Here is a 26,054-nt window from a genome sequence, read left to right as displayed (position 1 = left end):
ATACTTTCCTAAAACAGAGTGCCTTAGTCCGCTGGGGCTACTGTAACAAAATGCCACAAACTCTGGGTGGTTTGAACAACAGAAATTTACTTCTCCTGTTCTTGAGGCTGGGGGGTCTCAGATGAAGGTAGCAGCTGATTTGGTTTCTGTTGAGAACTCTCTTCCAGGCTTGTCCATAAGCTGTGGGCCTGCTGTGTGCTCACATACAGTGTGTGCTGGGGGTGGGTACGTGGTGTGATAGAATAGAGGAAAAGACAGAGGAAGAGATGGGGAGGGAGGCGGAGCCATTTGGTGTCTTCTTTTTATGACCCTAATCTTAAAGGATCAGGCCTTGACTCTTAAAACCTCATTTAGCCTAATTGCGTCCTTACTCCAAATACAGTCACACTGCTTTGGGCTTCATCATGGGAATTTGGGAAGGGGAACACATAATTTAGCCCATAACATTCAGTAAAACAGGAAGTGTTTTCTTTTGATGGCCTTATGACTTGGTGTTTTGATAACAATGAGTTAAAAGCCAGGCATGTATTATGTTTATTTGATTGCTCTTTAGAGGTGAGGATATATATGGACCATTTAAGTCTTCATAGCTAATTGGTTAGCTATAGAAGTGGTTTACAGTCAAGTTGGTATTGAAGTCAGAATATTACTGTGCCTAAGGTAACTGTAAAAATTCAATAGCTATTTTAATAGTATGTCCTGTACCATTTCCTGAGTATTTTCTCTCTTTCTTCATATTCTAGGCTCAAATATGGTTTGGTTCCTATAGGAAATGTCCACATAGCTCAGTGATAATTTTTAAACTGATTTATCTTAATAAATACTACTTGTGAATGCAGCTTTTTACTCACTAACTGAGTAAGACTTTTAGCTAACATGGTATAAAGTTACACAGGTTTTAAAGACTGCTAAACCACACCTCAGTTTTGCATAGCGGATTTTGGAACAAAGATAGACGTCTTAACCTTTAGCCTTCTCCCTTTCTTGATTGTAAATTTTAATATGAATCTTGATTTGGGATGTGCTTGGGTGGCTCAGTTGGTTAAGTGTCTGCCTTCAGCTCAGGTCATGATCTCCGGGTCCTGGGATCAGGCATTGGGTTTCCGACTCAGCGGGGAATCTGCTGTCTCTCTCTCTCTCCTCCTCTGCCCCTCCCCAGCGCCTGTTCTCTCTGTCATAAAATCTAGGAAAGAAGGAATGTTGACTTGGACTTCTGAGTCTGCATTTTTTTTTTTTAATTTATCTGAGTCTGCATTTTAGATTGTTGTAGGTTAAAGGTCTTCAACTTGGTTTCCCAGAATAATCACGTTTAATGTTCTTTCTCACAGGCCAGCCCTCCAGATCTCTATATTGAAAGATTTAATATAGCTCTTGGACAGTATATGGGAGCATTGCAGAGCATTGTGCCTCTTTTCATATATATGGTAAGTTAGAGCTGTTTTCTCTTTCCAGATATCTCTGTTGGTCCAAGTGCAGATAGATGAACTGTTTATCTTTTGCTATGTATTATGTTAAAAATGGAAATTCATCTATTTTAGTAATGTTTGATTGTATTGACGTAGAATTGTTTACCCTTTTACTGCATAAAAATTCTATAAATAACACTGCTGAATAGACAGGCATACAGGAAGAAGTACTGAGTGATCAGTACTCAGCATTTATTTTATTTCTGCCATGTGGAAGACACTGTGCTTGAAAGTAAAGATATGTGAGAAAGCTTTCTCGTCCTCAGAAAGTAAGAGTTAAGACAGCTGTCTAAAAACATGACATGATAAATGTCAAGTAAATCATTCCATAGAACAAGTAGAATAATAAAATTTTCTTCCATTATGGTGATGTGCTCTCTTTCATTTGGAGAATTATGCCGCGAGTATAATTTTTAGTCTCTATGGACTTTATTGATTAGTCCCTTCTCCTTCCTAAATATATAAAATCATAGAATCTTAATGTTAGTGTTCCTATTGAAGGCAGGGGCCCTTAGCAATCATTATCTCAGTTCCTTTTTGTTTATTAGATAATGGGACACTTGGGTTGATCCTACATTCTGTAGCATAAAGATTGCTGTATGTGGAATACTAATCTTCAAAAGGATTTCTTCTCCATAAAATACAGTTTACTGAAAGAATAAAACAGAACATTGAGAGAAATCTGTATTATCAGCAGAGGACTATTAATTTGTGGAAAGATACTTATAGTAGAAAAATAAGCAGTGAAAGGTAATGACTTGTATGTATGCTTAGAGAGAAATCTTCTCCAAATACATTAGCTGAAAAAGAAAAATGCAAAGCAGTGTGTAATATTCTTCATAAAACGTGTTTCTTTCTTTATTAGGGAAAAAAAGCATACATATACACACACAAACACACACACACATCCATGTATTTGCAAGGAGCATTTTAGAAAGAACATACAAGTTTTCCTAGTTGAATGGGGCCTTTGAGAATGCAACAGAGGGTCTGCTGTGGGAGGCTGGTTTTTATTGCATGGTTTTATTTTGTTACCATGTGCATGTTATTTTTATAATTTTCATTATCTTCTGTTTAGGAGAATCAGTGAGCAACTTACTAACATTCCTGTTTTTATTTTCCATACCTGTATATTGAGTTAACATTTAACATGAACAAATTTAGTCTTGTTTGGCTGGTCATTCTTTTTTTTTTTTTTTTTTTTTAAGATTTTATGTATTTATTTCAGAGGGAGAGAGAGAGAGTGCGAGCACAAGCAGGGGGAGTGGCAGGCAGAAGGAGAGGGAGAAACAGGCTCCCAGCTGAGCAGGGAACCCGATGTGGGACTTGATCCAGTACCCTGAGATCATGACCTGAGCAGAAGGCAAAGGCTTAATCGACTGAGCCACCCAGGTGCCCCTTGGCTAGTCATTCTAATCATGATGCTTTTGGCTGCAAAAAACAGAACACCTGATTCAAAGTGGTTTAAGTAAATAAGGAAAAGTTTTAATCTCTTGTAATAAAACTAAGCAAATAAGGCAGTCTCTGGGGTTGGTTGAACTCCATGGTTCTATAGTGTTACCAGGGACTCAGGTTCTTGTCTCCTTCATGTACACAGCATCTGTTTCAGTTTGTTCTCGTGGTCATAAGTGAGTTACAAGATATTTTGCACCGAACTAGGCTTCGCTCAATCTGTTTGCTCTATGTTGGGTCACATGTCTGCCTTTGAACCAAAGACCATTCCTAAGAATGCCATAAGCTGAGTAACTTAGAGGAATCGGTGAAGCAGATTGTATGTTGGGGAATCAACCAGTGCATGTCCACTGCCTGCTCTCAGCGCAGATCATTGATAAATGGGGTACCTTTTATTAGTGTTTCCTGTTGTTGCCTTTTGGTGGTGATACAGTATTTTTTTTTTTTAAGATTTTATTTATTCACTTGACAGAGAGAGATCACAAGTAGGCAGAGAGGCAGGCAGAGAGAGAGAGAGGAGGAAGCAGGCTCCCCGCTGAGCAGAGAGCCGGATGCGGGACTTGATCCCAGGACCCTGAGATCATGACCTGAGCCGAAGGCAGCGGCTTAACCCACTGAGCCACCCAGGCGCCCCGATACAGTATTTTTAAAGGGCATATGTGCTTGCCACACAGTGTGGTCCGTTTGTCTATACATCTCTGTATAGTTTATGTTGAATGTCTTCCTGTGTTCTTTTGGAGGTGTATGGTTCATAACATTTTATCTTTATCTTTATGTGCTTTAACTCCATGCCAGAAAGACAACTAATAGTAGCAGGGCTTTTGTTTTTTGATGTTGAGTTTTTTTGTTTAAATTGATACCTTTATTAATTATTTCCTAAAATAATTTATTTTTTGGTGCTTCAGCTCATTAGACAAATCATTTCCCCCTAATTAAGGCACTAAAAAACTATTTATTTTCTTCTTCAGAATAAGTTTTACATCGAAACCAAGCTTAACAGAGACTTAAAAGATGACCTTATAAAGCTGTTTACGGAACATGTTGCAGAAAAGCACATTTACAGCCTAATGCGTAAGTAATTCAGCTTATAAGGGTGAGATAACACGAGCGATGATCTTTTTGATTTTTGATCAGAGAGCGTTGGCATGTGCAGCCATTGTTAACATCTGAATCGTATAGCAAGAGGTGTTGCAAGTCCAGTTCTATAGAGACCCTGAGGAACTGAAAATGGAGAGCTGGGAGCAGCTGAGCTAGGTCATGGGACAGTGCCTTTATATCTGGCCTGATACTTACCTTTTTTACCCACCTGACAACAGGGGAAATATTTTTAAGGGGTTCACCCTAACTTTGTTACTCATAATTCTAGAAGGAGCACAATATTTTATCTTTGAAATGGTAGCACAGAATTCTTTATGATTTTTACTCTTTGGTGTAAAATCCCTTGTCTAGTCTAGTCATTTATTAACTATATTTTAGGCAAACTCTTCAGCTTCTGATCTTGAGTTTTTTCTTCTATGAAGTGAGATTTATAAAAGGTTTAACTTGGTAATGTAGATTGGTAAGGAAGCAGATCAAAGCACCAAGTTCTGTTAGTTTTTCTCTCCCCCCATTCTTGGGCCCTTTGTCCCCTCATGGTAGGTGGCGTCTTATCCTACCTTCCCTGCCCCCTCACGGTAGGTGGCATCTTATCCTACCTTCCCTAAAAATGTATACCTCTCTAAGGGGAGTTTAGGAAGTTCCTTCAACCTAAGGTCTCAGAATCTTTTAAAAGTTCATGTTTTTTGCAGTATTATCATTGAAGTCATTTTTTAGATTTTGGCACATACTTGGATTTATAGTATGTATTTTTAGCTTTTCTAATACTCATAATTACTTTCTGCCACAGTGAACTTTTACCAGTATTTACAGAAGAATTGTTCTAACCTTGACCATCAACTTTTTTATTTTTGAGTTTAAGAGAACAAATTGTTAAACTTTGGGCCAGTTTATTCCAGAAAGGCCAAGTTTTCAAATAATACGGTTGATTAAGGTATTATTTGTTTCATTATTATATTCCCAACAGATTCTATCAGAATAGAGACCAAAATCTTGGGAGCATGACTTTTTAAAAAGTTGGACAGATGTTTATAAGCATCTTTAAATATAATCTTCTATGATATTCCAGGTCTTATAACCACTTAAGTATTATCTCTGATGTTGACATTGTCTTTACTTTCATTGCAAAATGGAACACAGCATTTTGAAGTCTTTCCTGTTAAAATTCTTTAGAGAAATGCTACTGCTTTTTTACTCTGTGAATATGTTTTTATATTTATCAATTAATTTAGAAATCAATTTTATTGGGCATATGCGAAGAAAATACTCGAAGAGAATATATAGTCTTCCAGATCTGATGAGAGAGATCTCTCTTCTTAATCTGTGTGAGCTTTCCATAGATTCATGATATTTTACAAGGTCACACCCTGTGAAGAGTCTGCATAAAGGCCTCTTGATGTGAAGACATAAAGTCAGGGAAAAAAAATGAATTTTTTTTTTCTCTTAAACCTCCAATTAATTTGCACTTTATTTTTCCAAAAAAGTAATAATCTTCCTCTTGTTCATTATATAGTTTGGTTTTCATTCAAAAGTACACTTAAAGGTAGATATTCCTTTCTTTTCCAAGCAAGGTGTAAAATTCCTTAAGCTTTTTTTTTTTTTTTAAATTTCATTTATTTATTTGACAGAGAGAGAGAAAACACAAGCAGGGGGAGCAGCAGGCAGAGGGAGAGGGAAAAGCAGACTCCCCGCTGAGCAGGCAGCCCAATATGGGACTTGATCCCAGAATCCTGGGATCATGATCTGAGCCAAAGGCAGACACTTAACTGACTGAGCCACCCGGGCGCCCCAGCTTTTTTTTTTTTTTTTTTAAAGTAGGCTCTACGCCCAGTGCAGGGCTTAAACTTACGACCTCAAGATCAAGACCTGAGCTGAGATCAAGAGTTGGACATTTAACTGACTGAGCCACCCAAGCTCCCCAAATCTTTTGTAAATTGTATAAAACTGAGCTTATCACATATTTATTGAACAATTACCAAGCATTGTGCTTAGAGTAAGGGATTCAGACAGTGACCATTGGCCTCATTGATTTGGGCTCTGTAACAATAAGGGACACTCTAAGTATTTATTAATGCTCTAAGTATTTATTAATGCTCTGTATTTATTAATACACTTGGGGCACTTGGGTGGCCCAGTGGTTTAAAGCCTCTGCCTTCGGCTCAGGTTGTGATCCGAGGGTCCTGGGATTGAGCCCGGCATTGGGCTCTCTGCTCAGCAGGGAGCCTGCTTCCACCTCTCTCTCTCTCTCTCTGCCTGCCTCTCTGCCTACTTGTGGTCTCTGTCTGTCAAATAAATGGATAAAATCTTGAAAAACAAAACTTAAAAAAAATACACTCGCTGCTTACTCTGTAGTGAGGCATGTTCTAGATACTTTACTAACATTTATTTCTCAGTTGTAGTAGTCATTACGTCATGTTACAGATGGAGAAATTGAGGCATAGAAAGGTTAATATTAATTAAATTGGAAAAACGGAGTTATGAAGAAATGATTTCTCATCTCTAGTTGTACATTTTCCTATACATGCCCCTCATTCCGACAAAACAGATAACTACACTCAAAGTCAGTATTCTAAATTCTGGTTAGTTTCTGTGGCTTTAGATAAATTTGAAGACGCTAGTGTTTCATTTATTATTACGGTTATTATGCTACCCCAAAACATAGTCTTTTGTAAAGTTTTTTATTTTGCTCACAAACCTGCAGTTAGGGCAGGACTTGGTGGGGCTCTTCATCTCTGCCGCACTCCCCATGGGCCGATGTGATTCGCCCAGGGGTTGGGGACTTTGAAGATGGCTCACTCATGTGACTGGCAAGTTGTGGTGGCTGTAGTTTCCTCTCTTGTGTTTCCTCTAAGAGTGAGTGTCTCAAGATGCAGGAAATGGAAACTTCCAGTTTCTTAAGTCCTGGGCCTAGAAATTGGTACAATGTCACTTTTGCTGTGTTGTGCTGGCCAGGCAGTTATCTGTAACTGGATTCCAGGTGAGTGGGTGTGAGTATACCTCTCCATGGGAAGAATTTAGGGAAGAATTTAGGTGCCGTGTTTTGCAGCAGAGCCAAATGAATACCCCCTCTGCTAAGGAATAATTGGTACTCATGTGCCCTGTTTCAACAATTGTTCCATGAACGAAGACAGTGACTTCCTGCTGTAAATAAAGGTCGTTTTCTACCATCTCTCCATAACATATGTGCTTATAAAATAAAATAGCTTCTACCTTTCGCTGGTAGCAAAATTGTTTTCCTTTGAATTTAATTTTTACTTTCATTAAACTTTGAAAACAGAAATACTTTTACCTTAGCCAGGGTATCTGTAGTATTTCTATATTGCTGATTCTGAGCAAATGTGACAAAACAGGCCAGTTAATGGTAGAAGTTTCTTAAGAACATGTAATATGTTGAGTTGCAGTAAAGGTTTGTAGTTCACTTTGACAGAGGGCTTTAAAAAGTTACATGATTATCAGTTGTTGTTAGGTTCTGCCTTTAGTTCAGACTCATGTAGTTTGAATTTCTTTTTTTTTTTTTTTTTAAGATTTTATTTATTTATTTGAGAGAGAGAGAGAGGGCATGAGAGGAGAGAGGTCAGCAGAAGAAGCAGACTCCCTGCCAAGCAGGGAACCTGATGCGGGGCTCCATCTCAGGACTATAGGATCATGACCTGAGCCGAAGGCAGTCGCTTAACCAACTGAGCCACCCAGGTGCCCTAGTTTGAACTTCTTAAAAGTCAAGGATGTTTTTAATTTTAGTTTTGATTTTAAGAATTACTGTTCAAATTAAAAAAGGAGAGAAGTCCTCAGTTGAAGCTATAGCTCTGAGGAAAAATTGAAGGAGTAGAGGATCTTGGTTCTGGCTCCAGTTCCACTGTTAGGAAGCTGTGTGACTTTTAGGACGGTATTTCATCTCTCCAGATTTCAGTGTCATAAACTATAATAAAAGAGGTCAGTCCTAGGAGTTCAGGAAGGACCTAGTCTAGTTTCAAAACTGTTAACTTAAAATCAACAATGAATGGAATTGTTGTGGAATTCTTGTTTTTTTGTTTTTTAGTTCTATAATTTTGGGGAGAAAACGAAGAGTAAAACTTCATTAGTACCCGTTACATATAAGATCTGTATTTCAGTGGTGGCATGGTGAACTAGAAAGAATACAGAATTCAGAGTGAAACACAGATTCTTAGACCTCTCTGCCACTTGGTAGCTCTGTGACTTTGGGTAAATTATGCAGTGTTCTTTATTTTGTTTTGTTCTTAGCCTCAGTTTCCTTATTTTTAAAGTAGTTGATAATTAAGCTTGTAAGAAAGTAAATCCTAAATAAAGTTTAAAAGAATGAAACTTATAAAATACCTAGCAGTTGTTAAATACTCAAGAAATATTTTCTTCCCAGTCTCAAGCTGCTGCCTGGCCCCCCAGATGCCCTTCTTTTCCTTGAAAGAGGAGACCAACTAACAAATCTCTTAAGCTCCATTCTCCTAAAAAGAATTTAGGTGGAGAGGATTTTAGTGAATTTTTAATACCTTCTCAACTCTATAATTGTTACTGAATGCAATTCTTTTCATTAATTCATTCCAGATAAATTTTTATGTATTTTATATATAATTTAATTTGTGAATATATCATTTCTTCATTTACAAATATATATATATGTGACTACATAATTAATGTGTGATCGAATGTGAAGAGTTAGTGGGAATAAGACTTACGAAGGCCAAAACGATTGTCAAAAAGTAGGGAAATGAATGAAGAGAAAAAGAGCCTCCATGTGGGGCACATGTTGAAATTAGAGATAACCTTGAGTTGAAGAGACTCCCAGAACCTAAAATTTAGAATTGCAATTTTTGAACATTATATCCTGAAATGTGATTTTCTGTGGTGCTTAACATTTGTCATCCTTAAAACTTACCTGCGACATTCAGAGTTACCACTGTGTATTGCTGAGAGATAGAACCCGAAGGATCCACTGGAACGGTGCACCTCTGTCCTTCATCATATAAATTCAAACGTAACTTGCATTGTATGTTTAAAAACTATAAAATCATTGCTGGTCAAGTGAGGAGGCGCTTTCATTTTTGAAAAGGCATAGCCTATACAGCTTTACAAGCCTGGCTTAGAATAAAATTATGCCAAGTCTTGTGAGTTTTGGGGCTACTATATTACAGGCGGTCTTTGAGAGAGAAATTAAAAAATTAGCTGTTTGGAATCATTGGTATCTGTTGTATCCACTCAAATAATGGAATACATTTGTATTTGTTAATGGTATTATCTAGAGGAATCTTCTTACTTATTTAAAAATGTTCTAATAAAATCTTTGTTGGAGAATGTAACCTAAAAGAAAGCTGACTTGGTATGGTCGGTCGGGGTCGTGTGGTTGTGAGAGTTAGGAAAGTGCGGATGAGCCCCGCGATCTCTTGCCTGTATGTTCAGTAAGGAAGAAGTACGTGCCGCGCTAGTGTTCGGGAATGTGAGTTTCTGACTCCCATCACAGTTACTAAAATTACCAATAATGTGTCTTTCAGAAAAATCCCAAGAGCCTCTAATATGGTGATTTGGGAAAGAGGAATGGTTGGGGGAGTTAGAGAACATTTTATTTTCCAAATGTAAATTTTCTGACTCATGAACTTAATGGGAAGCACTTTCAGTGCACCCGCTAAGTACCGTGAATACTGCTGCTTTTGGAAAGCTTATTTTCAGAACCGCCACGAATTGCATCATCTCCATTAGTGTGTTAACAGACCTGCACATACTTACTTGTTCGATCGAGCGCTACTGCGTTGGATTAAAAAAAATCTTTAGCTTATAGACTTGGTTTGTCCCCTGGGGCTGTTTTTCTTGCACTTGTTTTACTTTAGTTTTGGGAGAAATAATAATAGAGAAACTTGACATGTTCTCTCATTTTTATAACCCATTTTCTCTTCTTTCAGCTTTACTTTTAGAAGCCCAGTCAACACCATTTCAGGTCACACCTTCAACTATGGCGAATATTGTGAAAGGCCTGTACACGCTCAGGCCAGGTAAAGAGCCACATATCTTTGGGGGTTAGACTTGTTTGTTTGTTTGTTTATGACAGCTTCAGCCTTATCCAAAGGTCAGAGTTTGTCGGTGTGTTTTTTGAGACCTAATGGTATTTGGATTTGTTATAGCCCAAAAAAAAAAACAAAAACCCAAAAAAAACACGAAAGCAAAAACTGAGTAGATACTGCAGTCATCATTGTGAAATGTAAACTCGGGACTCCCTTGGAATTCCTTCTGTCCTGATGAAAACCAGCTAGTTTAGAAAATACAAGAACTAATTGGTAGCAGACATTTTGGACAAAATTGATTCTCATATCCAGTATTAATCTCTGTCTTTTGTGTTGTGGAGTTTCTTCTTTACTTGTACCCCCGCCCCCCCCCCCGTAGATATGCATCGACATACACATCCACAACTCTCATCTTCCTAGACCCATTGTAACTTGCAGGGAATCTAGAAGTGTTGGTAAAATTATAGTCATTTCATAAGTTTACTGTGAAGAAAGAAATACTGAGAAAAGCAGAACCAATGTCAAAGAGCACTATATTCAAAGGCATGGTTGATAAATTATCTCAATGTATCTATCTTAAAAAAGCTACTGAATTTAAAGGAATTCCAAAATGTTTTGTATATATCTTCCTGTTTGTAAGCCAGAATGTCAAAATTTTCATACAGTTGTATAGCAAATTTTTTTAAAAGATTTTATTTATTGATTTGACACAGAGAGAGAGAGATCACAAGTAGGTAGAGAGGCAGGTGGGGGCGGGGGGAGGAAGCAGGCTCCCCACTGAGCAGAGAGCCCGAGGCGGGGCTCGATTCCAGGACCCTGGGATCATGACCTGAGCCAAAGACAGAGGCTTTAACCCACTGAGCCACCCAGGCGCCCCATATAGCAAATTTAAAAAAAATCTGTGGTAGAGAGATTGCAGAAGTTCTCAGGGTAGAACATTGTGCTACCACCTAGAAACATAAGGGATGCTTTCTTGACAGTACTATTTTTGTGGAATTTTTGTTGTTTAAGGATTAAATGAAATAAAACATTATCTAAAGAGCTTAACATAGTACTTAAACATAGCTAATAACATTAGTTGTTTTTATTACTATCCAGTTAAGTCCAGTAGTTATTTTAATTAATTGATGGCTTGATTGTTTGCTTAAAAATATGTCAGAATTTAGCTTGCTGAAATGGAAACCACTTAAAAACGGTGGTATTGTAGGTAGACTGTGATGTCAGAAATACCTTCTTTCCCAGGCTACTTCAAGCAGTTAGTCTTCTAGAATATCCAGATGTCATGTTACCTTAAATTTTCACCAGGTCTTAAACTTTGTTCCTCATAACTTCATAAACAAGTTATTCTCAGTAATTTTATAAAGTAGCAAAAACATTTTATTACATATGTCCTATGAACTAATGTTTGTAGTTTGACAGTTTTATGTTTATTTTACTAGATGTGCTAAAAATGGCTCATGAATTTTTCTTTTAGTGCTAGGTTATGAATGATTTTCTTTTATTTTGGAAGACATCCAAGTGCAGTATAACAAATTTCTAAATTCTGTCTCCCAAGTAGGCAGCTTTATCAGCTCTGGCTTTTATTGTAAATAACAATATTGCAGAATAAAACCAGTCACTACCTATAGAAAAATTCATAGGTATATTTTTATCTGGGTTTGAGCTCTTGTAATAGGATTCATACTACTTGTGAGGAGAATTCTGTATTTGAGAGTTGTCCTTTTGAAAAGGAGAATTTTATCAGAGAATAACCTTTTGCTGCCCTAGGCATTTTCGGAGATACTGTTAAACATATTTTGATATTTACATGCCTTGCCAGTACCCATTGTGTTCCTAGTTTGTTAAAGTAGTTTTATTCACCTGACAGATTAAGGTTAAAATATTTTAAAGTTATTTTAAAATATTTTAAAAGTTGAATTTCAAGTGTAAAAGTTGCGTTCATTGCACTGCTTCTCAAGTGCTGATCTTTGTATGATGAATACATTTGAACTTAAATTCCTGAGCCCTAATCTTTGTAGGTTCTTACGACTATTAAAATTTTTGGTGTGTTTCCATCTGATCTTTAGAAGCTTAGTTTAGGCACAGTGCCAGCTGTCCCATCCTGCACTTCTTCATTTAATACACACTCTTTTCTTTGATTTCTTCATCTTTATTTTAATGATTGCCTGGAGTTCCATAAAATGGCAGATCAGTCTGTCTCCCGCCACCTCTCACTGATGGATCAGTGGTTCTCCTGGGGGCCGTACTGAGACTCTGAAGGTGTATTTGAGTTGAGCTAGAAGGAGGGACACTGTTGAGAACATTTTGCCATAAGTTTATACAAGGGAAGAGCGGATTGTTTTTTGTCGTACTTGTTTTGTTGTTGTTGTTGTTGTTTTGTTTGGGTCATGTCTAACTTAACTGTTCTCCTGTTGGACATGTTTTACTTACCATTGACCCAGCACTGCACAGCATCAAACATGTTTCCCGCCCCCCCCCGCAACTCCCAGATTTAGAATTATTTACTCAGATTACAGTTTTTAAAGTGAGTTTACTGGATTAAACCCAGATTGACATTTTATGGTTTTTTGATCTGTACAGCGAAGATGTTTTCCAAAGGGAAAATTTGAAAGGGCAGCCTTTAAAAGGATCAGAAAGGGTAACAGTGCTAAATTAGGACCAGCAACAAGGAAGTTGGAGTGCTGGTTTTAGCATGCCCTTGTTACAGGTGGATGTTATTTATATTTAGTGTTCACAGATAAAGGGAAGAGAGTGTTCATTTATCAGCAAAATGTAAAAATATCTGCTTTCTTTGTACTGTTCTTTTTAGAAAGGAAATTTAACCTGTCTGTAGATTTCTTTTCAGAATGGGATTGCATTGCTTTTTTCCCCACTTTAAGTTTGGTTTAATAACATATATTCTTTCTGTGAACAGAGAAAGCTTTCCCTTTTTCATGTAATTTGTCTATATGATTTCCTTAATGGATCTTTTCCTTCCCTCACAGAGTGGGTTCAGATGGCTCCAACTCTGTTTTCTAAATTTATTCCAAACATTCTCCCTCCGGCGGTGGAATCTGAACTTTCTGAATATGCTGCTGAAGATCAGAAACTTCAAAGAGAACTTATACAGAATGGTTTTACGAGGCAAGTTTTTTTTTTTTTTTCTTTTTTAACAAAATATGTCCATTTCCTTTGGCCACCTTGGTTTGGCAAGGGAGGGAGGCCAGAGTTCTTAGAATGGGAAACAGCCACCAAGTAGTCAGGGTGATGCTGCTGGGGGAGAGGTTAGCTGCCGGTCTCTGGAAATGGTGAAGCTGGGATTTGAGTTTATGGAAACTGCCCTTCACTAAACATGGATTTGGAAGAAAGGAGCTCTTTCTGGGGAGCAGTGAGGCTGGGAGGCCTAGAAGGGCTCTTCCAGTTGTGACCTTTTCCACTGTTCTCACCATTGGTGAGATGTTATGATTACTTATAACGTACTTCTATGACTGAACTAGTAAATGACTAGTTTGTGACTAGTCAAAGCAGCTTTTCGATTCTAGTTTTCTTATTTTTGCTTTTGCCCTAAAATCTACTTGTTTCTCCTTTAAAAAATAGGATATCCCTTTATGTTTCCAGAAAATTTGCCTTGCTTGGTTTTGATATACACATGTCAAATTTTAAGGGTGAGTTTTAGTTTTAGGGGTGAGTTTATTGATGACTGATTTTTCTGAATTTGCAATTTAGGATCCTAGCTATAACCCAGAAAGTCTTGAAAAGTGCGTATTTTTCAACCGAAATAGAGTATTCTGTGGGAAAACACCCAAGTTGCATCACCAGATCATTGAAGGGTACAGTAAGGCCTTACATTTTCATGATCCTTACTTTTTATTCAGCTCTTTTATATATCTTCTCTTATTTAATTCCTGACATTAAAGGAAGAAAGTTATGGAAAGTTAGACACCTTGGTTTCTCCCTGAGTTATAGTTGTGATCACAAATAGTAGGTTGAATTTTGACTCGCTTATCTGACTAGGGCTGGGGATGGACATTCCTCTTTTATAGTTTCTGAGGCCAAGCTAAATCTCAGATTACCAGTCTTGACCAAGATCGTTTTTACTGTCTCTGGTCTCAGCATAGGTTAGGAAAGAAAGCAGAAAATCTGTTCTTCGCAGCCTTACGCATTGCTGTTTATTCCGGTTTCGTCCTGGTGCCATCTGTATTCCTGTGGATGCGGGGGCACTGAGTAATCCATGGGTCATTGGCTCACTCACTGGCAGCTCACAAAGGAAAGGCTCCTGGAAGATGTGTAGGTAGGTCTCATAGACCTGACTTTCTTGGGTCAAGTTAAGGGAAGGCAAGGCCATAGAAAATGCTGGAATGTTGGCAGGTAATTTTTCTCCCACAAGTCCAGTGGTCAGGTGTTTTCTGACATTAATTACCATATCTCTAATAGTGGTATTATTTTCATATAGAGAATGAGCCTGTTTAATGCCATAGTAATTTTGCTTACTTATTTTTAAAGAGCTATTATATTCATGTGGTTCAAAAGTCAGAACGATATAGGAAGTACACATTGAGAAGTTTTGCTCCTACTTGTCTCCCCATCTATTCCTACCCCTTTAGGTGACTGTTTTATTAGTTCCTTATGATTCCTTTCAGTGCTTCTTTTAATACACAGATCCAGGCAAACACAGCATGTATTCTTACTTTTACTCCTTTCTTATCCCTTCTGTCGTGTAGATAGAACTTGTGTGTGTAACTAGTCCCTTGTGGATGGCAACTTATTTCCAGTCTTGCTGTGACAAAAAATGCTGTGATGAGTACCCTTGTACATGGATAATTATGTACCTGTTGCCGGTTTATCTGGAGAGTAAATTCCCATAAGTGGGATTGCTGGGTCAAGAGTAAATGCGGTTGTAACTTTGATTAATATCACCAAATTGCCCTTCATAGGCGTGCCATTTTGCATATCCACCAGCATAGTTTGAAAAGTTCCTCTTCTTCATGGCCTTGCCATGGCTTTGGATTTTCACTGGTCTGGCAGGTGAAAAATAATTACTCAGATTGTTTTAATTTGCATTTCTCTTACTAAGAATGAAGCTGAGAATATTATCAGGTTTGTATTTCTTTTCCTGTATATGGCCTGTTTGTGCCCTTTGCTCACTTTTCTATTCATTAGCCTTTTTTCCTTGAATTTTAGGAGCTGTTTTTATATTGAAGAGATTGACTCTGTGCCTGTTAGTTTTCGCAATTTGTCTATGACTTTGCTTATGGTTTTTTTTGTTTTATTTTAAGTCATGGAGAAGTTTTTTATTTTTGTGTAATTTTATCAGGTTATATCTTTATGGGTTATGGGTTTTGAATTGCAGTTAAAAGTTTTTTCTTAAGTAAATACAAAATAATCTGAGTCTACCTTTTATTGTTTTCTCTAGGTTTACCATAATATTGACATCTATGCTTTTATTAATGATTTTATTTAAATGGTTGGTTTTAATTTTAGGGGTGAGTTTATTGATGCCTTTAAAAAATAAACAGGCTTCTGAAAAATTTCATTTCTATGAAGCAGTGGATGAAGGTAGCTCTTGTGGATTTCTCTGAACACCTTGAACTCACCTTCCACAACAGTGTGTAGAACTATGTAAACATATCCAGAGACATTTTCCTAACCCTTATTTTGGAACTGAAAGAAGACACCGGGGTGCAGGGCTGCATTTAAAGTTCGTATTTCAAGAGGTGATGTGATTAACCTGTTTTGTTGCACAAACCAGATTGGGCCATTTCTAGAATTAACAACATACTATACATTAATATGAGAACAGATTATCCTATTGGGTACTTTGCACATTGTAGGTCCTGCCTAACCTGTGACATTCTCGGACTTCCTGCAGTCAACTGCTGAGCTGGCCCACACATGTCGGAAAGGATGGGCACACATTCTATACTTAGCAGTTGAGAGCAAGTCTGTCTATGCTTCCAGCTCTTGTGTATGGGCCTTCCACATTCTGCCCTGCCAGACCCAATGCTGCCTTTGACCATTATTTGACTAGGATTGTTTTGGAAAAAATGGTGTCCATGGGTGCAGAAAACCTTGAAAATATAATACGGGCTATTTAACAAGAATTCTGTTACTGGCTGTTCTGATTGAGCAGTCATTTTATGGTTTATTCCTAATCAGTCACATGATTCCTTTTCAGCTTTGTGAACTATTTTTTCATTTAGGACTATGTTCTGTTTACGTGGATTGGTCCTGAAAGGCAGCACCCAGCTTTGATGTAGATGGCACAGAATGTCTTCGAAGTGTTTTGAAATGATGTGAATGTTGTCAAATATATCCTCGACTACAGTTAATGGGTGTTTCTTATTTGAGCTGGAGTTTATGTGCAGCATCTTTAGATACATGGAAATAGACTTATTTGTAAGCTAGAATTAACATATAAGCTAAAAACAGCATTTTGTTTTTATCATTTATCTGTGTAATAGAATTGATTATTGGAGGGTGGGAGAGGCAGGTTGGTGTGTCTATTACATTACGGAGGAAAGCTTGTTTGGGAACTTCTAACATGCATGCCCTCAGAGGGAACCTTCTCTTTCGAACCGGCCTGTTGGCCCTCTTCAAAGCTTGTAGTAAATAGCTTTTAAAGGCAAGTATTTTGCAGAGTAATTGTTACTTGGATTTCTGGAACAAAATGGTACCTTGTAGGAGTATTGTTGATCTTTTCAGCTGAGAGGGTCACTCTGGAATTGGCACTTTTTCATCTAGTAACAAGGGTCTGGTTTTGAGGACAACCATAGCTTTCTAGACTTGGGGCGTTAGATGATGTCTTTGGCAGCCTCTTGAGTAGATCACATCTACATTCTCTCTCTGTGACTTCTGTTTTCACAGCTATATTTTTCTCCTATTAATTTTGCATGTTCAGTTTTTATTTAACCTTTCAGGGGTGGGAATGAAAGTTATCTATAGAAGTTGAGGTTCTGGATAGAAAATCCTATGTCTTCCTTTTTGATCAGCATTAACTTATTTAGAATATTTGGTGAATGTTACTGTGATGGTACTCATAGAAGATAATATATAAGTGTAGTTAATAATACAGGTTTACCAACTGGCTTTGTAGGCCCAGTGTTAACAGGAGGTGTTTAAAAAGTGGCATTAGGACACAGGTGTTGTGAGCTATGTAGGCTGTCTAAGGCTAATACATGCTAAATGTGGTGCATGGTTTTCTCTAAATGCCCAGCCTAGAGACGAACCCTCAGAGGCCATTTGGTGTCTTCTCTTCCTGCCCGGTCATTGAGACTCCTCATTTCGCCCAGCAAGAGGTTTCTGTCCTGGGAAACTGCTAATCTAGAAGATCACTCTGAAGCACGAAATAATCACTTGGGCTGTCATCTTCATAGTCTGTCTCTAGAGGCCATTTATCAATTATTCACTGATTTGTTAATTCAGCAGATACTTATTTTTTTGCTAGATACTGTTCTTAGGTACTAGGTAAACAAATTCCTGTTTTTATGGAGCTTATGTTCTAATGTTGGGAGATGAATAACAAACACGTAAGCAAATTATTTCAAATAATAAAAAGCGCCGTGAAGAAATTGAGACCGAGCGTGGGATAAAGAGTGAGGGAGTGACCAGGGCATGTGTGAAGGGCTGGTCCGGCTAACTGGGACAGGAAATGCCTTCCCAGGGCCAGACATTCCAGTGAGGCCGTAGGTGATAAAGAGACCGCCACATGGCTAACTGGTGGCACGAGTGCTACCAGCAGGGAAGACGTAAAGTACCAAAGTGCTGGCGTGGCCCGGGGAAGAAGGAAAACCAGCATGGCTGACATACAGTGGACGGTGGGGAGGTAGGCAAGAGCCATGTCTCACAGGACTAGGAACATGAATTTGAATTGATTCTTAACTGTAATGGAAAGCCACTGAAATAATCTAATTTATGCTTTTACATAAGATTGCTCTGGCTCTGGTCTGGGCTAATAATAAGACTCTTGCAGATTGTGTAGGGGAGAGATAATAGTGGCGTGGGTTGGGAGTGTAGCCATGGAGTTGATGGGAAGTGTTTGATTTGGGGTTATGTTTTGCCAAAGAGTGCTCCAGAGGGAGAGGAAGAAAGAAATCAGGAATGAGCTAGGATTTTGGTCTGAGTAGTTGAGTGGCTAGTAGTGCCATTTATTGAGGAGGACTAAAGAAGGAATAGGGATGGAGCGGAGTCACTGGCCATGGTATACTGGCAGTAGTTAACAGTCATCCGAGTGACAGTGGTGAGGAGACAGTTGGACCTACAAGTCTGAAGTGTAACAGGGAAGAAATGAGAGCTGGAGACAGAAATCTGGGAGTCCTGGGCGTATGGATAGCATTTCAAGTCATGGGACTGGTATGATTGCCGTCCTCGACGGTGTAGAATATATACACGGAGAAGAAACAGTGGCCAAGGACAGTGCTGGGTAGAGCCAAAAGTGTTTTGGGAAAGAGGAGATGAACTGTGTAGATGATACTGAGGGACTGAGCAAGAGAAAGCTAGCAAATCCATTGTTCTTACTCATTACTTGAGCAGTTTAGTTATTTGTCTGGATGATTGTCTGAGAAACTGGAAAGATAAAACTAGGATATATAGGCAGCACAGGACCTAGTCAGGACTTCTATTTCCTTATTTGTAAAGTGGAACTAGAACTTCTATAGGTGGAGGAGAAGAACTGCTTAATACATGTCAAGGTTTGTGTTCTTCTACCTGCGGGAAGGGTATTCGTATACATTAAGATTCTGAGATGGGGGGGTACCTGGGTGGCTCAGTCATTGAAGTGGCTGCCTTCAGCTCAGGTCATGATCTCAGGGTCCTGGGATTGAGCCCCGCATTGAGCTCCCTGCTTAGTGGTGAGTCTGCTGCTCCTTCTCCCTCTGATCTCTCAACTCTCTTCTCAAATAAATAAATAAAAATCTTAAAAATAAAAATTCTTAGATTTTTCACGAACGCCTTAAGCAGAGTTTGGTCTTACAGTAAGGCTTTCTGCGGGGAGGGTTGCCTGGGTGGCTTAGAAGTTGGAGCATCCAACTCCTGATCTCAGGGTCGTGAGTTCAAGCCCCATGTTGGGCTCCCTGCTGGATGTGGAGCCTACTTGAAAAGGGGGGTGCGTTTTGAGGGAGCATTTTGGATTCATATTTGAAGTTTGTCCTAAGCCAGGTCACTAACTATGTTGGTAGCAGAATCCAGGTTTATCTTAAAAGACATTTTTAGTCTGAACCTATTCCTAGAACCCAGTATAAGCCATTTTTATGGCTAACCCTTCCTGCATTTAATAGCTTTCTGTATTTAAAAGGCAGCCCCTGGGGTGCCTGGCTGGCCCAGTCATTAAGCCTCTGCTTTTGGGTCAGGTCATGATCCCAGGGTCCCTGCTCAGCAGGAAACCTGCTTCTCCCTATCCCCCTGCTTGTGTTTGTCTCTCGCTGTCTCTCTTTGTCAGATAAACAAATAAAATCTTTTAAAAAATAAAAAATAAAAGGCAGCACCTCTTAGCTAAGGATATTCAGGTTTAATGTCTGTTTTAAGCTATGTTGTTAGAATTGAAATACCTGCTTTCCTTCTGTTATGGGTTCCGTCCCTTCATTTCTCCTCTTTCGGTGTATGAAGATGTCTGCGTGTTCTGTTGATTCCTTCTTCTTTTCTTATCCCCAGAGGTGACCAGTCCCGGAAGAGAGCTGGGGATGAGTTGGCTTATAGTAAGTAACAATGTTCCTTACCATTTCTGATGGCTTCGTTATGCCAGGCAGCTCCTGGCGGTGTGGGGAATCTAAGGAAATGGTGTGTTCTCCAGGAGGCACTCTGTGTGGTCAAGGCCAGACTGTAGAGCAAGCTGCGGCGGCTCTGGAGTCTAGTTGGTGGCCGTGGTGTCCAGCAGTTGTCAGGGGCCTCCCAGATCGCTGTTCATACAGCCCCTTTCACTTCAGTCAGCTTGTTTATATATATATATATATATATTTTTTTTTTTTTAACCTCCTTTTGGGGATTGCAAGAGGGGTGAGAAATACATATTAAACAGATTCTTACCATTATCAGATGCTATTTGCTATTCATACTTTTTTCCGTTGCAATGTGTTTTTTCTAGACAGCTCGTCAGCATGTGCAAGTTCCAGAGGGTACAGATAGTGAATGTATTGAATGTACTTTCCTTCCCGAAAAGAGGACACACTGGAGCTGCAGAGACTGTATTCGGAGCACAGCGGGGGGCCTGCAGACACTCAGGAGCTCTGTCACAAAGTTGTTCTTGGAAGAGGATGTTGGACTTCTTTATTTGGTTTGTAATTTTAAAAAAACAAAAAAACTAACAAAAACAAAAAACAGTTGCTGCTAGACTTGGGGATGATTTGAAATGGGACAATCTTTTAATGAGTTTATCTACAGATTCTGTGAGGAACAAGCATCTTGAAAAGCGACTATTGCTAAGGGAAATCCAGCAGCCAACATCAGCAGCTTCCTCCAAAAATACAAGAACAGAGAATCTTTTTTTTTTTTAAGCACTTGTTTTGTTCATTCGTGGACTTGGCACTTCAGCACATTGGCTTTGCACATCAGAATCTCTTTTGCTTTAAAATCAAGCAGATCATTACAGTACAGTGTTTTTTGCCCATTACCAAAAAAACAACCCCTTTAAAAAGAGTTGGTCTTTGTTTAGCATTAGAAAGTCTCGTTAAAGGAAACCGCTAACTTGGCTTCTGCCATAACTTTCCCCCTCACCAGTTCACAACTTTTTTCTACTCTGTGCCTTGAGCTTTGTGCACTTTGCAACTCTGTGACCATGGTGTCCAACTCACAAATGCTTCGTGAAAAGGTTTATGGTATCACAGACTCCCCCACTAAGGTGTCAGGTGTGACTTTGTAGCAGGATGCTTAATAAGTGGGAAAGTAGAAGCGTGTTGCTCACTGGTCGGATCTCCCCCGCCTCACTGTGGCGTATTCATGTTCATGTTGGGGACCAACTCTCTAGAACATATCCATTCCCTCTGTCACTTCACATGATTTCACCAGCTGCTGGAGGACTGGCAGGATGCTCATGAAGGAGTGCGCTGCTCGTCAGCATGAAAGCTCCCTTTTTAGTACCGTGGAGAAATTTCCAGTGGTAACAGCTAGTTACTGTGATGCTCTAGGAAGCAGATACTGTTATTCAATCCAAATATAATAAATGGTGTGGGCTTCTGGATCCATTTCATTTTAAATGGGTGAGATAGGTACTTTGAAAAACAAAGTTTGCCGTCTGCATCTTTTTTAGCATTATATTCAAGTATACTAGAGAAGTAGCATTGCTGTTTCAAGCTTCCTTCCAGCTGTGGCACAGCTATATTTTTTTTTTTCCTACACCCACAGTGCTGTTTAGGTTCTTACAAAAGACTTGAAAGCTTATTCTAGTTGTTTCTGGAAGGCAAAGAAAAATAGATGTGGCAGGTGAAAATATTTTTCTTCTCAATTTTGCTTGACTCTAAATTGAGCCTATTCTCGACTCTGTTTGGCTGTGTCATGCTACTGTTTACCTCTTCAGAGAACTTGGGGCAAAACAAGATGTATCAGGGATAGTGTCACAATTCCAATCGTCAGGTTTCTCGTAGAGTTGCCTTTGTCAATTCAGTCTGTCTTTTCTCGGGAGCAGGCTGGATGGGAGAGTTTGGAGTGTGATGATAGAAGCAAGGAAGTCATCTGATAGAAGTCCTCTGGTGGCAAAATTACTGATCGGAGAAGTAAATGAAGAGATTGTCAGATTTTTTAAGTACTTATCAACGAGAGTTGGTGGATTTTGCAGAGGACTTTGACCCGGACTCGTTTAACTCTGTGAGCACGTTAGATTGTATTGGTAAACACTGAATTACTGTAAGGATATACACAGGCTCTCACTGTGCCCTGTGCAGGTTGATTTGGTACCCCAGCAACATTGTGGTGTCAAGGAAGAACTCCACTCTATCATGAAGTCCAAATTTTACATTTTGCCATGGCATGCTTGCTGCGGGCTTATAAATAGAACACCTGCGACTGACGTCTCTCCTGAGTGGCTTTAATATTACTTCTGAAAGGAATAAAATTGGGGTGTTTCTTTAAATGTGGATGAATTCTTCATTATCCTAATAATGTGCCCAAATGCTTTTTCTGGGAGAGTATTCTTTGGTCAACAATGGAACTTTCTCTATAAAAGCATTGTATTATGATGTGAATTGGCATTAAAATCTTTGGATGCTTTTGCATTATTAAGTTAATGGAGAAATATTTTATATTGTCTTTTTATTATTATTATTATGTTTATGTTAACAAAAAGTGGGCAAAGTTTGCAAAATTTAGTTTCTTTGAATATTTGCACAGCGACTGCAGCTCACAGTGGGCCAGGGCTTGGTACTACAGATCCATGATTGGAAGACACTGTAGAAAGAAAATACTCATCTTCCTAGCGCATGTGACCTGGTTGCTACTCGTTATCTTGGCCCCTTGAGGCACATTGCAGGAGGAAAACCCTATTTCTTTAAGTAGAAATTGACCTTGCTTATTTAATTGGGTTTCTTAGCAAAATTCTGAGTTTGCAACATGAGAGGAAATAAGATTTGCTCTCCATTTTGTATTGACTAAGCATGGTCAGCCAGAAAGTATTTTCCTCTCATGTTTACTTGTATTCTTCTTGCCAGTACAGTATCTAGTTTTCCCACCCCAGTTAAGTCCTGGCTTTTGTGGGGCCCAAATCACTGAGGACAGAAAATTCTACTTTGATTGTCTCATTAGGCTACACGTAGTTGATTCGGCGAGCCTGACTGTGCAGCCTGAAACCAGACTCTCCAGAAGAAAGCCAGCTCGGTCACCTTGGAATAATGACCTGTCAAAGTAAATGACGATGGTTTTGAGAGACGGTACTTACTTTCAGAGTTGGCCTTGTGCTTCAGTAACAGTGTCCTCTCCTGGTCTCTGTGGTCACAGCTGTACCCTTACCTGACAGGAGCTACTGCTTTGTTTTCTGTGGGGCGGAAAGCCAAACCTCATAGAGTGTGACTCTTAATCTAATCTAGTAGTTCTTAGGTTAATCTAGTAGAAGAAACTCAAACCTGGATGCATGAGTTGTGCGTTATTAAATTTTGTGGCAAAGTTACTTTTTTTTTCCTGTCCCTTTTACAAGATTGAGGCAGTTCCTCTCCCCTTCTTTGGGGTATCGGAGGGAAACAGTGGTAAGTGAGCCGGCAGGAGGATGGGCGCCCATGGCATTGCTGCTGTGTGCGTCTCTGGTGCCCCAGCCTCATGGAGCTGCCGCTCCCCTGGCTACAGACGCCGTGCTTTCTGTCGGGTTGCAAATTTGCACACAAGAAGAATTCCTCAGGAAGAGTTTGCACATGCATCGCCTTGCAATATTCTGTAATGACCGAACAAGGGACTTGAATGTTTTTCAGCACAAAAGGAGAACTTCAGAGTGGTGGTCTGTGCACACGTACTGGCAAAGGTCATGGTGATCTAGCAAACACGATTGGTTCCTGCGGCATAAAGTGAGCAGGAGCACTTGTATCATAGTATTTAAATAAGCCTCTTTAATCTCCAGAGTAACCCTTCCAGGTTTTGTCTTCTTTTCTTATTGAGACTGGCAATATTTTCCTCTGTGTTTTTTCTGTTTTATGGCAGTTAATTATTTCCATGATTATTACAGAAGCATTGCCCTTGAGCTGAAATTCAGTTGTTTAATAAGCAGCTATTATTGAAAATAACTGAACATTGTTTTATGAATATACACTAATCTGAGATAATAAAATATTTTAAAACTAAGAAGCAAAACAGAAAACCTACGTTAGGTATCCAGTCAGTTTGGATGTTTTGAGCTGATTTTCTTTACGGCGTCTCATTGTGCTTCACAGTATTATGTTTACTTTACTCCAGGTCTGGGCCTCTGAAGGGGACTTTAAAATGTAAGATCAGAATGTGAATCCCTTGACTGACACCTAGAATAGGTTAATAGGACCTTTTCGATTGTGGTTGCAGTTTTCAGTAAGATTGCGTAAGATAAAGTTCATGTTTATCAGAAGTTAAAATAGGAGTTCTTGGAGAAATGGCTTTCTTGTTACTTTCATTACCTTATGGAAATTTGCCCCATTTCTGGCCACCAGAATTGATGAAAGGACCCCTGATTTTTTCAAGGGTAACGATCTGTTTTGTCCCCTTGGTTTTGATGAACTAAGTCACTGACACTTTTCCTCCTCCCCTGGCCAAGACCCTGTTTTGAACTTCTTTCCAGAGCTGAGTGGCACAAGTACATATACTGTTTCTGCTGATGGTGATGGCGTGGGTGTGGGAGAATTAGAGAAAATCCTCATCAGAGGTATGTTCTAACAGGACCTCAGTACACATTGTACTCCCTCTGGTCGAAAATTCTCTTCATTTCTGGTTGGACTGTGTTGCTTAGAAAAATGTTAATGGTTTAAAATTCTAGGAAACTTATAGTGTGGCTCTGGGGTAAATTTTGTGGTTTAGAAAAAAATAAATATTTTGTATTGATTCTAACATGTCATTTCAATGTGGCGACGATGTACTAAATGCAGTAAGACTGTGGATGTTCCCTCAGAAGGGTATGTTTTGTTAAACAGATGGCAATTTAATTGCTCTCATTAGCTCTGTTTGTCAATATTATGACCATGCAATGCAGGAGAAATTGCTCAGATGTGAAGTTGTGGGAGCTGTGGCTGGAAACAGGAATGCTTATGAGTAAATGGGAGGTCGAATGCAGACAAGAGGCTCTTGCCACCCACCAGCACAGCCAGAGCAAGGATGAAGCAATGAAGTCTAGTCCCTGGTGGTGCTTATTTGTTGGAAAGCATGGTGGAGCTTAGAACAGGGTGTTCTGTATACCAGCTCTTCCCAATCCAATAAAAAATGGTGGATGAAACTCTTCTTGATGGGGGATTAAAGCCACTGACTTTGGCTCTGACCTTTAACTCTTGATGGATTTGGATTCACTCCTTCTGTATTAGGGTGTATACCATCACTCGAAAACATTGTGGTTAATGAAAATAAATCTTGTACAGATGTCCTTGGCTTGTTATGTTGATACTTGGTTCACTGTAACTTTGTTATAATGCGGAACATACAATTTCCCTTACAGTATATTCATAATGCCTCCTAAGTAATAACCACACTCAGCACATTGTCTGTTCTGTCACTGGTTAATCAGCTGGCAGGGTGAGTCCATCTTGACCTTTGTACCAGTGATTGGAAAAAAAGGGCGTGTGTAGTTAATTATATACATTGAGTTACCTAGGCTGCATATGTATGCAGTATCTATACATATGTACATATATATGTCGTTTTTCTTCTTTAAACACTGGCACATTATGGACCTTTATCAAAAGTTTCTGACTTGTGGTTTTTTGCATTGATGATACCATGCTTTTAAAAAATAACCCTTTTTTCTTGCTATGAAATTAATATTATTTCTTAGGTTTTTTGAAATCTCACTTTGCAATTTTATTTCCTCTTTGCTTCGCTTTCTCTTTTCAAGTGTCCTTCCTACAGTGTTCTCGGAATGCCAGTTGTCATCCTCCTCTTTTTTTCAAACCTAAGCTGTGTCGTACTGGTACCTTCTTTTTGATTACTGCACACAGCAGGATTCCGTGACTGTCTTTTCTTTTTCTCTGCATTGAAATCACCTGACAGTTTCCTCCTTCAGCTTTTTCTTTGTTTCAGCCACGTAGGGAGTTACTTAAATCCTCTCCCTTCCCTTAGCAGATTGTCTTTTTTAACTGAACATTGAATTTTTCTACTAGAGTCAGTTCTTTGAGTATGTTAATGTGTGTTTAATTTATTTTCTCTATTGGCTTATGTCTTCATAATCTGAAATTCTAAAACATTTTGGATTTTAAAGAACATGGTTTCGTAGAAGGAATATCATACAGATAATCTGAGAGCAAAAGTCTGTCTTAGCTTTACTGAGTTGTGTGTTCTTGGGTAAGGTTATTTTTCTCAACCTTAGTCTCCCCCCCATATTAAGCCCTTTTTCTGCCCTAGATTACTGATGATAGAGCATCTTCCTCGGGCAATGGGTTTCATTGGCTAGAGGAATAGAACAATTCTAAACTTCTTAATT

The 26,054-nt window shown here is 38.9% G+C and overlaps 1 protein-coding gene across 1 annotated transcript in view; it reads left to right on the top strand.

The window, feature by feature from the left end:
* Positions 1 to 25,001, top strand: part of CACUL1 (CDK2 associated cullin domain 1) — a 70,680-nt gene extending 45,679 nt beyond the window's left edge. The window contains exons 4-9 of the mRNA XM_044240614.1: positions 1,329 to 1,424; positions 3,887 to 3,989; positions 9,920 to 10,009; positions 13,003 to 13,141; positions 19,643 to 19,686; positions 20,073 to 25,001. Of these exons, the coding sequence (XP_044096549.1) occupies positions 1,329 to 1,424; positions 3,887 to 3,989; positions 9,920 to 10,009; positions 13,003 to 13,141; positions 19,643 to 19,686; positions 20,073 to 20,113 (513 nt within the window). The 3' untranslated portion in view covers positions 20,114 to 25,001. The remainder of the gene's footprint in view (positions 1 to 1,328; positions 1,425 to 3,886; positions 3,990 to 9,919; positions 10,010 to 13,002; positions 13,142 to 19,642; positions 19,687 to 20,072) is intronic.
* Positions 25,002 to 26,054: the final 1,053 nt, after the last annotated feature.

Source organism: Neovison vison, chromosome 2 (assembly GCF_020171115.1).
Source record: "Neovison vison isolate M4711 chromosome 2, ASM_NN_V1, whole genome shotgun sequence".
Lineage (NCBI taxonomy): Eukaryota > Metazoa > Chordata > Mammalia > Carnivora > Mustelidae > Neogale > Neogale vison.
Note: the sequence above shows the minus strand (reverse complement) of the source record. Positions and strands in the feature narration are given on the sequence as shown.